This window comes from Cheilinus undulatus, linkage group 6, assembly GCF_018320785.1.
Source record: "Cheilinus undulatus linkage group 6, ASM1832078v1, whole genome shotgun sequence".
NCBI classification, from domain to species: Eukaryota; Metazoa; Chordata; class Actinopteri; order Labriformes; family Labridae; genus Cheilinus; species Cheilinus undulatus.
In genome coordinates, this window is record NC_054870.1 from 10,220,467 (window position 1) to 10,235,046 (window position 14,580).

Sequence of the window (14,580 nt, forward strand, 5' to 3'; positions counted from 1 at the left end):
GACAGTTTTTATATTTGTAGCAACATAAATCACAATACTATAAAGAACACTGTACAGTAAATTTCTAGTTTAAATTGCAGTAAAGGGCCTGTGTCCACAGCAGCTGTTTTTTGGCAGTGTAAATTGTCATTCAAAACCCCAGTGTAGTCCAGTGTTATCATCACTCCTAGGTTGTCTGCAGTCATGTGATCCTGATGACACACAGGTGTCAGATGGGAGATGGGAAGTGAAGGACAGCAGTTATGAATCAACGGGAACAGAGGGAAGATACTACAGCATGCTGCAATTATCATCAGAAAATGTCTTTATCTACAGGTCCATCCCAACAAATCAAAATATCATCAAAAAGTTGATTTTTGTCAGTAATTCAATGCAAAGAGTGAAACTCATATATCATATAGATTCAGTACACACAGGCGGATATATTTCAAGTGTTTATGTCTTTTAATTTTGATGATTATGGCTTACAGCTAATGAAAACCCAAAATTCAGTATCTCAGAAAATTAGAATATTGGGAAAAAAGTTTAATATTGGGGACCCCAGGCGTCACACTGATCAGCTAATTAACTAAAAACCCCTGCAAAGGTTTCCTGAGTCTTTAAAGGGTCTCTCAGTCTGGATCAGTAGCCTGCACAATCATGGGGAAGACTGCTGACTTGAAGGATGCCCAGAGGATGATCACTGACAGCCTCAACAAGGATGGTAAGACACAAAAGGTCATTGCTAGAGAAGCTGGTTGTTCACAGAGTGCTGTATCTGAGCACATTAATAGAAAGTTGAATGGAAGGAAAAATGTGCTAATTAAAAAAGATGCACAAGCTAACAGGGAGGGTGAACAGGGAAAAAGGACTGGACTGTTCCTTGGTGGTCCAAAGTCCTCTTTTCAGATGAGAGTAAATTTAGCTTTTCATTTGGAAATCAAGGTCCCAGAGTCTGAAGGAAGAGAAGAGAGGCACAGAATTTCACTTGCTTGAGGTCCAGTGTTAACTTTCCACAGTCAGTGATGGCCTGGGGAGTTATGTCATCTGTACCCCTGTGCTTAATTGGCCAGCAAACTAGCCTGACCTAAACCCCATAGAGAATCTATAGGATATTATGAAGAGGAACATGCAAACACCAGACCCAACAGAGCAGAAGAGCTGAAGTCCACTATCAGAGCAACCTGGGCTTCATAACATCTCAGCAGTGCCACAGAATGATCACCTTCATGCCACGCTGCATTGCTGTAATTCATGTGAAAGGGGCCCCTAACGAGTATATAGTGCTGTAAATGTTCATTCTTTCAGTAGTCTATCATTTCTGTGTTAAAATGATTTCTTTTCTTGGTTTTAAGTAATAGTCAAACTTTCTGAGATACTGAATTTTGGTTTTTCATTTGCTGTAAGCCATAATCATCAACACTTGAAATATATCAGTCTGTGTTTAAATAATCTATAAAATATATGAGTTTAACTTTTTGAATTACTGAAATAAATCCACTTTTTTATGATATTCTAATATATTAAATGCCTCTGTTTTACGTATGACTCCTGCCCTTTATAAAACACGTTTTTTTTTCACAGACTGTTTTTCCTAGCTTGCAGGTAATCAAGATCACAGGTGTTAGTCATGATTGCTTTATGTGTACACGTATATTACAAATGGGCCAAATGTACTACTTCAGCTGTTTTGAAGAGAACAGTAGAGCTGTCTTCTTTGACTGTTGATCCAAGAACCATGCCGAGTCACAGATTATCCTCTCAGTGACTGGAGATAAACTTCAGTATAAAGACCTCAGATTTCAAATGAGTCAGAAGTTTTAGGGTCACTTGTCAGGAGGTATGTACCTGCAGCTCAGCGCTTTTGGCAGAGGTCATCCTTGACCTTCCCCTGCCTGATTTCCTGTCTTTCTCGTCCTCTGAAGTCTCCTCCTCCACAGAAGCGGCTTTAGGGTCAGACAAGGTTCCCGTCTGCACGAAGTTGGTTCAAGATCACAGAAAAAAAAGATTGTGATTAGTATAAAATCCCCTCATGACCACAAACCACCTAGACTCAATTTATGTAAGTGGACATCCATGTCTCTAATCCTTATAAACTTTTCACCCGGTGGAGTCACTTTTTCCAGGTAAGTAAAATCCACTGAATTTACCCCAATAAAGTCACAGTAGATTTTTTCTTTTTCTTTATGTCGTGTTTTTGGTCACGTCGCTGTAAGTATGTGCAGACTGGAGATTTACATCAAAAAACAGGACCAAAGCAAAGTCACAGCATAAAGGCTTTAGTTTTTCTTTTAAACCTTATCACAAGTTGTCAGAAAATAATTATCATAGCTGCGGCTAAGCTGAGGTTTTTGACCTGGCATGTGTGCAAACCAGAACTAGAAAGAACCACAGCATTTTCTTAAGTAAGTATGAGATTATGTATCTGCACCAGCCAGGTTTCATATAAACAATGATAACTGCCAACAGCATGTTGTGGTCACTCTGATGAGAAATGTGAGCATCAGAGAAGGCTTAACTTTCAGGCCAAAGCTGGTCAAGAAAAGGCACATTTTAAGATAGTGTCAAATATTCAGTTTGAGAAAAAGGTGCACTTTATTTATGCAATAAATTGACTTGAAGATGATGTTTTTCAACTGACAGTGCTGATTACAGACAATTCAAATTCAAATATTGTAAAAAAAATATATCAGTTTAAACGTTATAATTTAGAAAGCTTCTGCAGTATATCTACAGTGACATTAAATGGCAGCGTTTTCCTTTTACTTGAAGGTTTGAGTTCTGACAGCGGCCAAAAACTGATTATGGCAATGCATTTTGAATCACTGTGGGCATTTTTGAATACATCTGTCTAAATGGTTCATGAACAACAGTCTGTAGATTCAGTGGGTAAGAGAAAAGCAGCAGGTTGAACTTCTTTGCACTTTATCATCTCTGCCTCTTTGGCCATGGGTTGGTGTCACCCTGCAGTAAGTTAGTGATCAATATCTTCAAAGAAAAACTTTATGCAGTGGCACTACACCTTTCAACCTACAAAAAGGTGATCAATTGTGGCCCTGTCCCAAAATGATATACTTGATTTAATTTATTTTTAAACCAACCAATAAAGATGAATGTTCAGAAGTCCTACACACCTAATATTGTTTACTTTTCTTTTCAAATATCAATGCTTGTCAAGTCAAACTTCTTCATACTAGCTGTTTACATGGACCACTTACAATCGGAATTAAAGCCTGATCTGAATAAAATGCTTCATATAAACATTTAATTTCGAATAAAATCTTCTGATTCTGCTCATTCAGAAAGAAATTTCATTCTGATCGAGAGGGGTGGTTTAGTTGTTCAGATCAGCATCCATGAAAACACCTAATCTGATCATCTCTCCCTGTTTGGGGACAAATGAGAGCTGGCGACTTATTTAAAACAAAGGCGAAGAAGAATTTCTTCTTCTTTGGAAGATTTTTGGTAGAGTTGACTGTTGGGAAGATACTGAGCATGTCAGAGCAGTTGTATTCAGATCAAATGTATGATGCATGAACATGCAAATCTCAATCAGGTCGTATTTTTTAGCGTCCATACGAGAAGTTTAAATCTCCAATCAAAATAAATTCACACAGATTGTGAAAAAAATGCTGGTGTAACCACAGCTATTGTCTAGAGCAGAGGCCACACATGTTTTCTACACATTCTGGTGGTGGGGTTTCAGGATCTAATGGCCCCAAATACCTGTTGTTTTATTCAATGTAGTGTGTCATATCTGACATAACTGATTAACGAAAGAAGACCAACAGTCCTGTAGAGGTCCCCTATTTTCTGCACTCCTTTGTTTGCCCTGACTCTAAAACCTCCATCTGCTCTTCTTGGTCTGAAATATGTAATTCCAGATTGGGCCCTGCCCGACCTGCCCGAGGAGATACATAAGGCTTGCAGATTCAGTAACATCTTTTAAATAACTCCTTAACTCACTTTTACAGAATTGCTTTTATGTGATGCTTCCTAAACCTTATTTTTATAATCACTTTTTTATTCATTTTGCTGCTCTTGCTCCTTTTATCCTTGACTTTTCCTTCCATTGCAATCTTAACATCCTGTGTTTTCAATTTACTACCTGTTCCTTCTCTTTTTATCTGCTATTAATCTTCGTAATTTTGTTTTATAGCTAATGATATGATGTTGTCTTCTTATATGTGTGAATACAGTTTTACTCTCATATCATATCATTCTGTCCTTTCTTGGATATTTTCATCTTTTGTATTTTAACTGCTTTCAGGATCATCCATGTCATTCCCATTCCTTTCAGTTGTGCTAATTTCACAGACTTCTGTGTTTTAGTTAGTTTTGATTTTCTGTTTGATTACCAAGACTTTCTCTGTTTGGTTTATTGCTAATTTGTGTATTCTGTGAATCCCTGAGTTCTTGCTCATGCTAGGTCTGTTAAAGCACTTTAAACATCTGTTTTTAAAGGTGTTATATAAATAAAGTTATCATTATTATTATTATTATTATTATTATTATTATCATCATCATCATCATCATTATTACTTTTTTTCAAGAAAAGGATTCTCTGTTATTCTTTCCAGGTTTCTTAGGTCAGCAGAGTACAGGTAAAGCTTCAGTGGAAGATTTGATATTGACGACTGTTCAATTTTCACCCTGTCTGATTTAAAAAGCCAGAAAGTAAATGATCTTCATCCATTTTCTAACCAAACTGGTTATCAAATAGATTGTTTTATGGTTCATAGGTTTGTAGTTCTTTCTGTAATCTTTTCACTTAGCTAGGCCTGGCATTTTTTTTAACATATCGACACAAATGATATCATCTCCCCTAAATGTTGTGTTAAAATATATTAGTATAACCTGGATACATCTTCCAGCCCTGTCTGGAAAAACTCAGTCAGTTATTATGTTTCTTATGTGGACCCAGTTTAACAAGAAACCTCTGCGTGACAGGTTTATTCACCCATATCACATGTTTACATTTATGACTCAACATGAGTGCTGTCTACCTGTTTGTGTCCATCCCACAGAGCACACAGATAAAGAGGATCCTCCTGCACAGCCTGCAGTCGGAGGTACTTTCCCATCAGACTCAGACAGCGAGCTCTGCTCTGCGTGTTGTCAGAGGACTGAGACCAGACTGCAGCCAGCTGGCTCAGAGCCACCTGCCCCACCGTGCTGCAAGTAGTCAACCATTCCTGGACAAAACACAAGGAAGATAAGTTCAAACAAGGACATGGGTCAAAAGTTTACATAAATACAGACTTACAAAACCATGAGCCAAAATAATACGTGGAAACAGGAGAAAAGCTGTTAAAAGGCAGCACTATAAGAGGGGAGGGATGAGTGGAGGGTACATGTATCCTATTTGGCTGTACAGATGTGGAGAGTTGAAAGAACGGGGGAAATGTTTAGATTGTTGAAATTTGATCAGTCTGGCATCAGGGAAGTCCTAATGGCACATTTACTGAAGTCATATAATCAATAACCGCAAAACTACTTTATCAGGGAGAAATGTATGGAGTCATTTTTGTTACAAAACTTAAGAGCACATTTTAACACTCTGAGTGCACTACTTATTGATTTTAGGCTTTTGGTCAAAATTTCCTATAAATCTACATTAGTGCTCAAAACTGCCTCTTATATTTTCTCTGTGCTCAAAATATCTGATTAATCTTAAAACTTTAGTTACCTGGTTAAATTTCATGCCAAAATATTCTCCTCTTGTAAAAGTTGCTTCTAACCTTGCAAAGCAGATGGATACGCCCATTTCCTTGTTTTTCACTGGCGAATCCATCTTGCAAAGCTCCCATCTGAACCGTTTGGGCCCTGTTAGAAAGCGACATGACCAATCAGTGTTGAGGGGCAGTACTTTCAGGCACAGCAGAGTCGTGATGAAAACAAGCAGCAGCAAGAGCTGGTGCAGTTATGGAGGAAGACATTAGCGTGGATGCTGCTAAAGTGACAGTTTTATCAGAATTTGATGACATTTCTTCGTTAAAAGAAGAACAAAGATCAGCAGTGAGTTGTTTTCTTTTCAAAAATGACCAAAGTCGAGTACTTACATGTCTACAGTCACCATGTTTCGTGTTATTCCTCAGTAGCTGCGCACGCGCAGCTTGCTAGCAGCTATGTCACATGCTTTGTTGCTCTGATTGGCCTGTAGAGATGTGATAGACAGAACGTTCACCCAATCATACTCCGGGGATTTTTCAAAGCCTCTGCTTTTTCTCAAACGTTTCCTATTGAAGCTTTCCATCTGGCGTATCAGGTTAGGTTGCTTCTGCTTGTTTATGAAACTGCCACTCTCTGATTTTCCCTAAAGAAAGTGCCAGTTTATACACTAGATTTCAGGTAAACAAAATGAGTAAAACTGCCTTGGCTAACCATGTATTGTCTCACAAAGAGATGCACTGTTGCATCAGTTTAGCAGTGGAACCAGCTGATATGACCCTGCTGATAAAGATTTGCCGATCAGAAAATAATGTTGTAATGTCAGTACCTGATGATTACTTGTGTCATCTTGTTTAATGTTGGCAAACTAGTATGGATAACTGCCATATGACAGAATGTTCTTAATTTTTTTAAACCTACCTTTCACAATCAGTAACCTGACATGCCAGATGGATTTGTTTCACACATCCATCAGGAAAACCTCTCATAGGCGGTGGTTTGGGAAAGGGCTGAACCTCTGAAACATAACTGATCAAAGGGTGATTGGATAAACCTTCTGTCTGTCACATCTTTATGGGCCAATCACAGCAGCAAAACATGTGACATCATAGGTATGTGCCACTACCGACGAGTAAACTCCATAGAGAACTGCATAACGTGAACCATGGAAACTGTAGACATGTCGTTACACAACTTTTGTTTTTTTGAAAAGAAACAACTCATTACTATTCTTTGTTATTCTTTTAACGAAGAAATGTCATCAAGTTCTGATAAAACTGACACTATAGCAGCATCCACGCTAATGTCTTCCGCCATAATTGCACCGGCCTTTTGTTGCTGCTTGTTTTCGTCACAACTCTGCCTCGCCCGAAATTACTTCCTCTCACTCCTTAAATGAGTAAGGTTTGGTGGGTCCTGGGAGCTTTGCAAGATGGATTCTCCAGCGAGAAATTTAGAAATGGGCGAATCCATCTGCTTTGCAAGGTTACACAATCAGTGCATCTCTAGACTATCTACACCAATGATCATCGACTACATTTGTACAAGGGCCAGCTTTTTCCTAAACAGGAACTTTGGGGGCCGAACTTTCAAATAAATTAAAGAATTTTTTAAACGGTCTAATTAACATATTTTGGTATATATATATTTTATTTTCTTTCAAATACAGGCAATTTTTTTTCTCCAAAAATGAGATCATTTCCGTTATCGCAGCCAGCCACAAGGGGGCAACTGAGATATTTTAGCTAAATATTTCTGTGGCTGTCATGTTGTCTATGCTGCGTAGCAAGAAATGAAAAAGCCAAGCAGGAAAAATGCAGTCCCAAAACACCTGAAACCGAAAGTTTCCATAGAAAATGGCATTTTGAGCTGATTAACACTCAATGTATTTGCTAATAATGGCTTATGTATGGATTTCTGAAAAATGGATAAAACATTAAGTCATTCCTGATTACATTGTTTCAGTCTCAGTTGTTTTTGGAGTTTATTAAAAAATTAAAACAAAAGCTTACAAAACATCCCCAAATTCTGCAACATTTTTTCCTCTAAAATTTTTCCTGTGCACATATTTAGAATTTGATGATGTTCTGGGGGCCAGATGGAAAGATATGGGGAGCCTGATGTGGTCCCCGGGCCACCAGTTGATGATCACTGTTCTACACCAATGATCATCAACTGGCAGCCTCAGCCACATCAGGCCCCCATCATCATTGGTTTAATGTTTCATTCATTTTACAGAGATCTTTCAGTCATTATCAGCAAATATGATACATAATAAACACATTTAGGCAGCTTTGACTTTAGGCTTTTTTTTCTGCCCGAGAATCAAAACTAAAAACCTGTTGCTGGCAAAGGGTTTTTTCCCCAACCAATCAGGACACAGCATCTTAGCATCAAACTCAGTGATGGGGGACAAAACAGCCACAGGAATATTCAGCTTAACTACCTCAATCGCCCCCTTGTGGCTGGCTACAGTATAGAGACTATTCTCACTTAAAGAAGCTAAAATTGGCAAACATTTAAAAGAAAATGAAAAAAAGAAAAATGTTATATGTAAATATGATAAGTGTAGTTGATGATCCCTGATTTACACTGTTAACTTAACACTTCACACACGATAAAGCTTTCAGTGTAAACCTTGATACATCATTATGCTGCAGAGTAAGTTTCTTGTGCTTTCAAAGATACAAGGTTTTACACGTAAGGTGATTATGCTCCAGTCTTACGTGTTCTATAGAACCAGGCTCAGGAGAGCAGCGTGCAAACTCCTCCAGTGCAACTTCAGCAGAGGTCTTCTTCTGCTGAGACAGAGCTCTATGTTTCAACTCAGCACACTGCTCCTCCAACAACACCAGACTAAACTCTGTCACATCCAGACGCAGGCGCTCCAGCCTCCGAGTGACTGCCAAAGATGGTTCTGAGCTCTGCAGAGGACAACAAAAATGTACTTAAGCTCAAACATGGATGAAATGAATGCCAGCACAAAAGTGATAAAAATAACCTGAAAATATTGACTCTAGTTTAATAGATGGAAAACTCTGCAGAAAACCTTATTTACTTTTCTAAATAAAGCAGACTTCAAATCTGAATCAGAGTTCACAGGAACTAACGTGTGACATGGGAACAGAGATTTTGGGACAAGTTAGAGGAACACTCAAGCACTGATGTGGATGAAACTGAAATCCACAAATTAAAACAGAACAATTATGGAGTAAAAGCTAAATAAGCCACATGTTTCATGGATTACAGCTGGTTTCTCTTGTTTTTAGTGTTGGCTGGATGTCACACTTAGCAGAACAGCAGCACCATCTGCTGAACAAACTGCCCCAAAACATCCACATCAGATTGAATCAAAAACTCAATAGAGTAAGAAGTGGAGCAGCTGTTTGATCAGTCGTTCTCTTATGATTCCATCAACATGTAAATCAAAGCTGCAGCCACAGTAATACCAGACTAAACCCTCTGATAACCTCGTCTTTATGTGAGCTGGTATGAAGTCTGGATAAAATATGATGCTGACACCCATCTGTGGCAGACAAGAAACTATGATGGAGGTTTTATCTGTTTGTGACACAGCATTGTGTAAAAAAGTACAAAGTATAAACACTATTTCAAAAAAAGATTACTTTTTGGGCTTTTTGCCTTTATACATATAGGATGGCTGATGAGAGGCAATCAGCCCCGTGACCAGTACAGCGAGGACCAAAGCCTCAAAGCGATAAAGAAATCTGAGAATTAAGTTGTTAAAGGATAAAGCTGTAAAGGTCGAATTCAAGAGATTAACATGAATTTGAAAAATGTTGTTAAAGCAGTAAATTACTGTTATCTTCAGTATCATTTGTGCGCGGTTACACAAACCACTGTCTTTGGAAAAAAAATGGTTCTGGTACAACATGGCCATGCTTTGTGCACATTATTTCCACTGAGGCAATAAAAAGAGTAAAAAGAGACTACTCTCAAACTTTACAAGATGCCCCATGCTCTTAATTTCAGGGAGAAAAGTCTAAATAACACATCCAACTCATGACCTCAATTGCAAATTGCTCTCATAAATAAATAAATAAATAAATAACTTTTATCTCATGAAATTAAGAAATTCAACCTTGTAATTTTTTTCATCTTTAACCTAATAAAATGTATGACTTTTATCTCATGAATCAACTTTAACTTCATAAATTCTAACTTTAATCTCATAAATCAACTTTATTTCCGTGAATTTATCACATTATCATTTAATAACATGACCTTGATCTCATAAATTAACAACTTTAATCCCACAAATTTACAAAGTTGTACATTCAATCTGACTTTCATTCCAAACTCTTGGCCCTATAAAGGCCCTAACACTTCAACATATTATACTAATAGATGCTTATAATGTAAAGTTAGTGATATCTTAATGTAAGCTATTTAAATGTATCCTTGACATCTTTGGGCCTCCAGTGATCCTTTAAGGTTTTAGGATGGGCGTGACCAAGCATGACAGACGTATCACTATTAATAGACTACGCTGACAGTGATAGCACACTTAAACAAAATAATCAATTCAGCAATAAACCATGTTGGTAGCATTTTTCTTTTAGATCACTATAATAAAGCCTCTTCACCCCTATATGGTGCTTTTCTTGTCTTCCTTTTCATCACTGTCTCTGTTGATCACTGCCGTAAAAGAAAACTTGACATTAGAGATGGGTTTTAAAAGGGCATAGATGCTCTTTTATTTACCTCCTCTTGTGAGGGAAGAAGCCTCTGAGCATTCAGCACCACAGATTCCTGCTCTGTAACAGCAAACTGCATGTGTGAGAAGCTGTCAAGGAGGAAACTCTGTCTGTCCTCTCTGGAAGAAGCATGGCTGGCCAGGACTCTGTGGAGCAGTATGGTTGAGTTTTGACAAAAGCACAGAAAACAACATATTTTTGTTTGAATAAAGCAACATATTAACAGGACCAAATAGGAGTCATGAGCAGATGTCTACATTTTCTCCATGTAGGATAAGAATACTCACATTCTTACTTATAATCATACCTTGAATGTAAGTTTTAACCCAGGTCTCTTTTTTAAAACATACTTTTGTGTATGATAAATCTTGAGAATAGTAAAGAGGAATAGCTGATATATGAAAAAAAGATGTGCACAAATTGAAAGGACGAATCATGCAGATCTAGTATGACTCCTGAAGTACAAACCTCAGCCCATGTGCAGACTCCACATATGCCTCTGAGGTGTGTTTTCTGCAGCTAAGATCAGTAAAAACACTGGCACACTCTCTGAGTGTATCACAGGCTGCCTTTAGCTGCTGGAAAGCCTTGTCACAGAAAGTCTCCCCAGGTTCACCCCTGAGGGCATGGATACATTCACAGGCACCTCTGGAAAACAACACAACAACGCAGACTCAATGGATAAAGAAGAAAGTAACACACAAATGTCTGTAAAAGACATGATTCCTCCCATTTCAGGTTAAAATGTACCAGTGGTGTTAATGGATTTCAAAAATGTTTAATAGATACATGGAGAAAGTGCAGCTTTAGAGAAAATTCTCTGTCCTGTCCTTTCATTGCAGCTCTGCACTGACACTTTATTGAATCATCAAGATGAAAATAAAAACATGCTCAAGTTGGCAAGGAGTATCATGGGCATGAGTCAAACTTCCACATTTTTTGATGTTACATTTCTAGAATTATTAGAACATCACAATTGTAGGCTTTACAGTTGAAACTTTACTATCATCCAGCCTACAGGTGCAACCTGTTGTGATGTCACTTGGGTATTTCAAAAGTGTGTAGCCTGTTCTTAACTCTTTGCTGCATAAAACAGCTGTCTCAGCCCTCTCAGATAACATTACAGTATCTATTTCAGGCCTCAAGAGTCATTTATTTCCTAAACTTTGTGAAAGCAAGGTGATTTTTAAAACCAGAATCTACCCTTAAAATATGCATTTACAACATTCAGTGACAAAATAGCACAGAAAGTCTGCTGCATCATAAAGGGTGCCACATTTAGCAGCATTGACTACAGTTATTTGTAGTTACCTCATCTTTAATGAAGTGATTAAGAAAGTGAGCTTCTGGACTCTGTTTACATGCTGCTCCAAAACCAGCTTCAGAGCATCACAGCCTTGTTTTATAATCTGACCAACCTATAAAAGAAATGGAGCATGATTGGAAATGTGTTTTACACACAAAAATATCAGTGATTGTAGGGGATTACTTAATACCTTGATGTGGGCATCTTTGTCTCCCTGGCCGACTACAGCGCTGACCTTGGTGAGGGTGAACTGGTACCAGAACTCCTCGTCCCCACCCAGGTTTTTAGCTTCATCCAGCAGGCTCAGAGCCCGGTAGAAGTTTTGCTCTTCACACGCCAGAGCTGCCAGACTGAGCAGACTTTTTGCTGTCGCTCTGTGGTCGCCAAGCTCCTAAGCAGAAAAGATTAAAAATAGAGTATGACATCTATGCTAAATATCTGTTAAACTCTTATCTAGTCTAGAAGGAAAGGGTGGAAAATCTCTTTCTGGTTAAAGATAATTCAGTCTGATAATGTCCAACATATCAGATTGTCCTTTGAAGCCAGAATGTAACACAGTTTTCTCCCTGTCCTCCACTCACCGTAGCCACCAGACGTGCCTCTGTCAGCAGCTGTCTGGCTGGTTGAAAGAGCCCCATGCTGAGACAGACCTCAGCTTTGTCCAGCCAGATTTCCCAAGGACTCATGGTCACACTCTGTCTGCTCACACTCTGCCCAGAGGAAGCCTTTTCACCAAAGCTGACTCTCTAAAAATCAACAAGACACTGAATATTTATTTATTTTTTCTTAACCCTTAAAAACCATCAAAGAAAAAGTATTTTTTAAAAACAAAACTTTTGACTTGGTATCAGGACTGTTCACGCAAAAATATACAACTCTCTCAAATATCATCCATCAGAAAGACAACGATGAAGACATAAGAGGTCTAGAGCAGTGGCTCTCAACTGGTCTACCCTCAGGACCCACTACCACATGCTTAATGAGCAACTACGACCTTATTTCTGGTTTGTTTTTCAGACTTATTTAATGAAACAAAGCGCTGTTTGGATATCAGATAGTCCAGAAGTGACAACACAAAATGACTGAAGAAAATAACCCAAAGTTTAAAAGAAAAAGGTTATAGAAAAATTCCCAAAAGACACATTCCAGAAAAAAAATCAAAAAGGTTTCCCAGAAGGTTCCTATTAATTCCCTAATGTTTTCAGGTTTGAAGTGGGAATTCCTGAAATATGCCTGGAAACCTCCTGAAGGAGTCTGCTGAAAGGTTCTGCAAAAAAATTCCTATTAATTTCTGTTGAATATTCCAAAACGTTCCTGGTTCCTTGTGAAATATCTTTGGATTTATAGGAAAAGTCCCAGAAAACATTATCAAAAAATTCTGGAAAAAATGTGAGCAGAAAACTCCCAAAAATTCAGAGAAAATTCTTAAACCTTTTAGGGGAAATTACTTCCTGAAAAAGTTGACTGAGAATGTTCATTTTCAGATAAATTCACCGTGAAAATTCCTGAACACAGCTCTGTGACCCAGTCTGGGGTCCCTACCCACTAGTTGAAAACCACTGGTCTAGAGTGTTACTTTTACTCATTCAAGAGAGCCAAGTTTATGATAATTAACTAAAATGAACTGAATAACTAAAATACAAAAATAATTTTAGTTAACTGAAACTAAATAAAAACTAAGCCCTACAAAAAACAGTAATTTTAGGTCTTGAATTGTTTTCAAATATCAAATTTGAATGAGTCAAATGAAAATTATAAGTAACAACTATCCCTTAATGTGTAAAAAAAAAAAAGTAACACTAAAATGAAAAATAAGAAACTATTGATACCTTGAGGAGAGCCACATTGCAGCAAATTTCACCATAATAAACACACTAAGTAATGAATAGGTTAATAAAAAAAGGCAAAATATCTGAGGCATTATCTTTTTAGACATTATTAACTGTTCAGGCAGTAAAACAGAGAAGAAAAGGCTTTTTGAATGGAAGTCTTTGTAAACATTTTAATGACTGGGATTACTGGACAATAATTGGTTGCAGGTCTTTAAGCCATTCTATCTACTATTCTCTATGCTGTCCAATCTAAATAAAGGCTAAAAGCACAAAATACACCCTAAAAGAGTTTAAAACATTATCTATCGTCACAGAGATTATTTTTTTTGTTGTTTCATAGTAGTTTATGATTTATAATAAGTTTATGACTCATAATAAGTCATAAACTGTTTAATCTTTATGATTTAAGGATTCCTTAGCTAGTTCTGGGTTTTATTTTGCCTGGAACTGTGAAAGTTTCAATACTGTTTTTAATTGTATTGATGGCCTTTTATTGATGTAATTCGTGAGATTTTGATTGCATAGCTGTGCATGTGGAGCCCAGGAAAAGCAGTTTTAACTCATTGTTCCCTCAGGCATTTGGTCTGAGTGTTTTTACAGAGTTTGGGAGGGGATCATCTGTTGGAAGTAATTTTGCAGGTTCACTGAAATTGGATCTCGTTTTATTTTCGTTTTCTCTGTCGTTCTCTTATCATCTGAATCATCTCAGTGACAGTGTTAAAGGTTTGAGATATGACCCATTCAGGTTTTTTTTATAACAAGGTGAAGTGCTGATGACCATACCATTATAACAACGAACATTCAAAAATATGAAAGCAGACTCCTGTTCCACTAAGAAATGTCACAGTTGTAAAAACTCATATAGAGAGTTGTAATAAATCAGAGTACCATAATAAAATAAAAGCATAAAATTAATTTACTTCACCAACATACAGCTCCAGAGGATTCTTGCCAATCACTTTTAATATATGATAAAACCAGAGTTATTAATTTTAATGGTCATTTTCTAACTTAACTCTTGTGAATGTGGAGCATGTGATAAAAAATTGAACACATAGATTTTGTGAGTAGGAGA

The 14,580-nt window shown here is 37.4% G+C and overlaps 1 protein-coding gene across 1 annotated transcript in view; it reads right to left on the reverse strand.

Moving 5' to 3' along the window:
• The window catches only part of LOC121511202 (cilia- and flagella-associated protein 46), a 157,200-nt gene that overhangs the window by 31,913 nt on the left and 110,707 nt on the right, over positions 1-14,580 (reverse strand). The window contains 8 exon segments of the mRNA XM_041789801.1: positions 1,828-1,950; positions 4,986-5,174; positions 8,376-8,573; positions 10,375-10,513; positions 10,836-11,015; positions 11,679-11,785; positions 11,864-12,064; positions 12,255-12,419. Coding sequence (XP_041645735.1) covers positions 1,828-1,950; positions 4,986-5,174; positions 8,376-8,573; positions 10,375-10,513; positions 10,836-11,015; positions 11,679-11,785; positions 11,864-12,064; positions 12,255-12,419 — 1,302 coding nt within the window.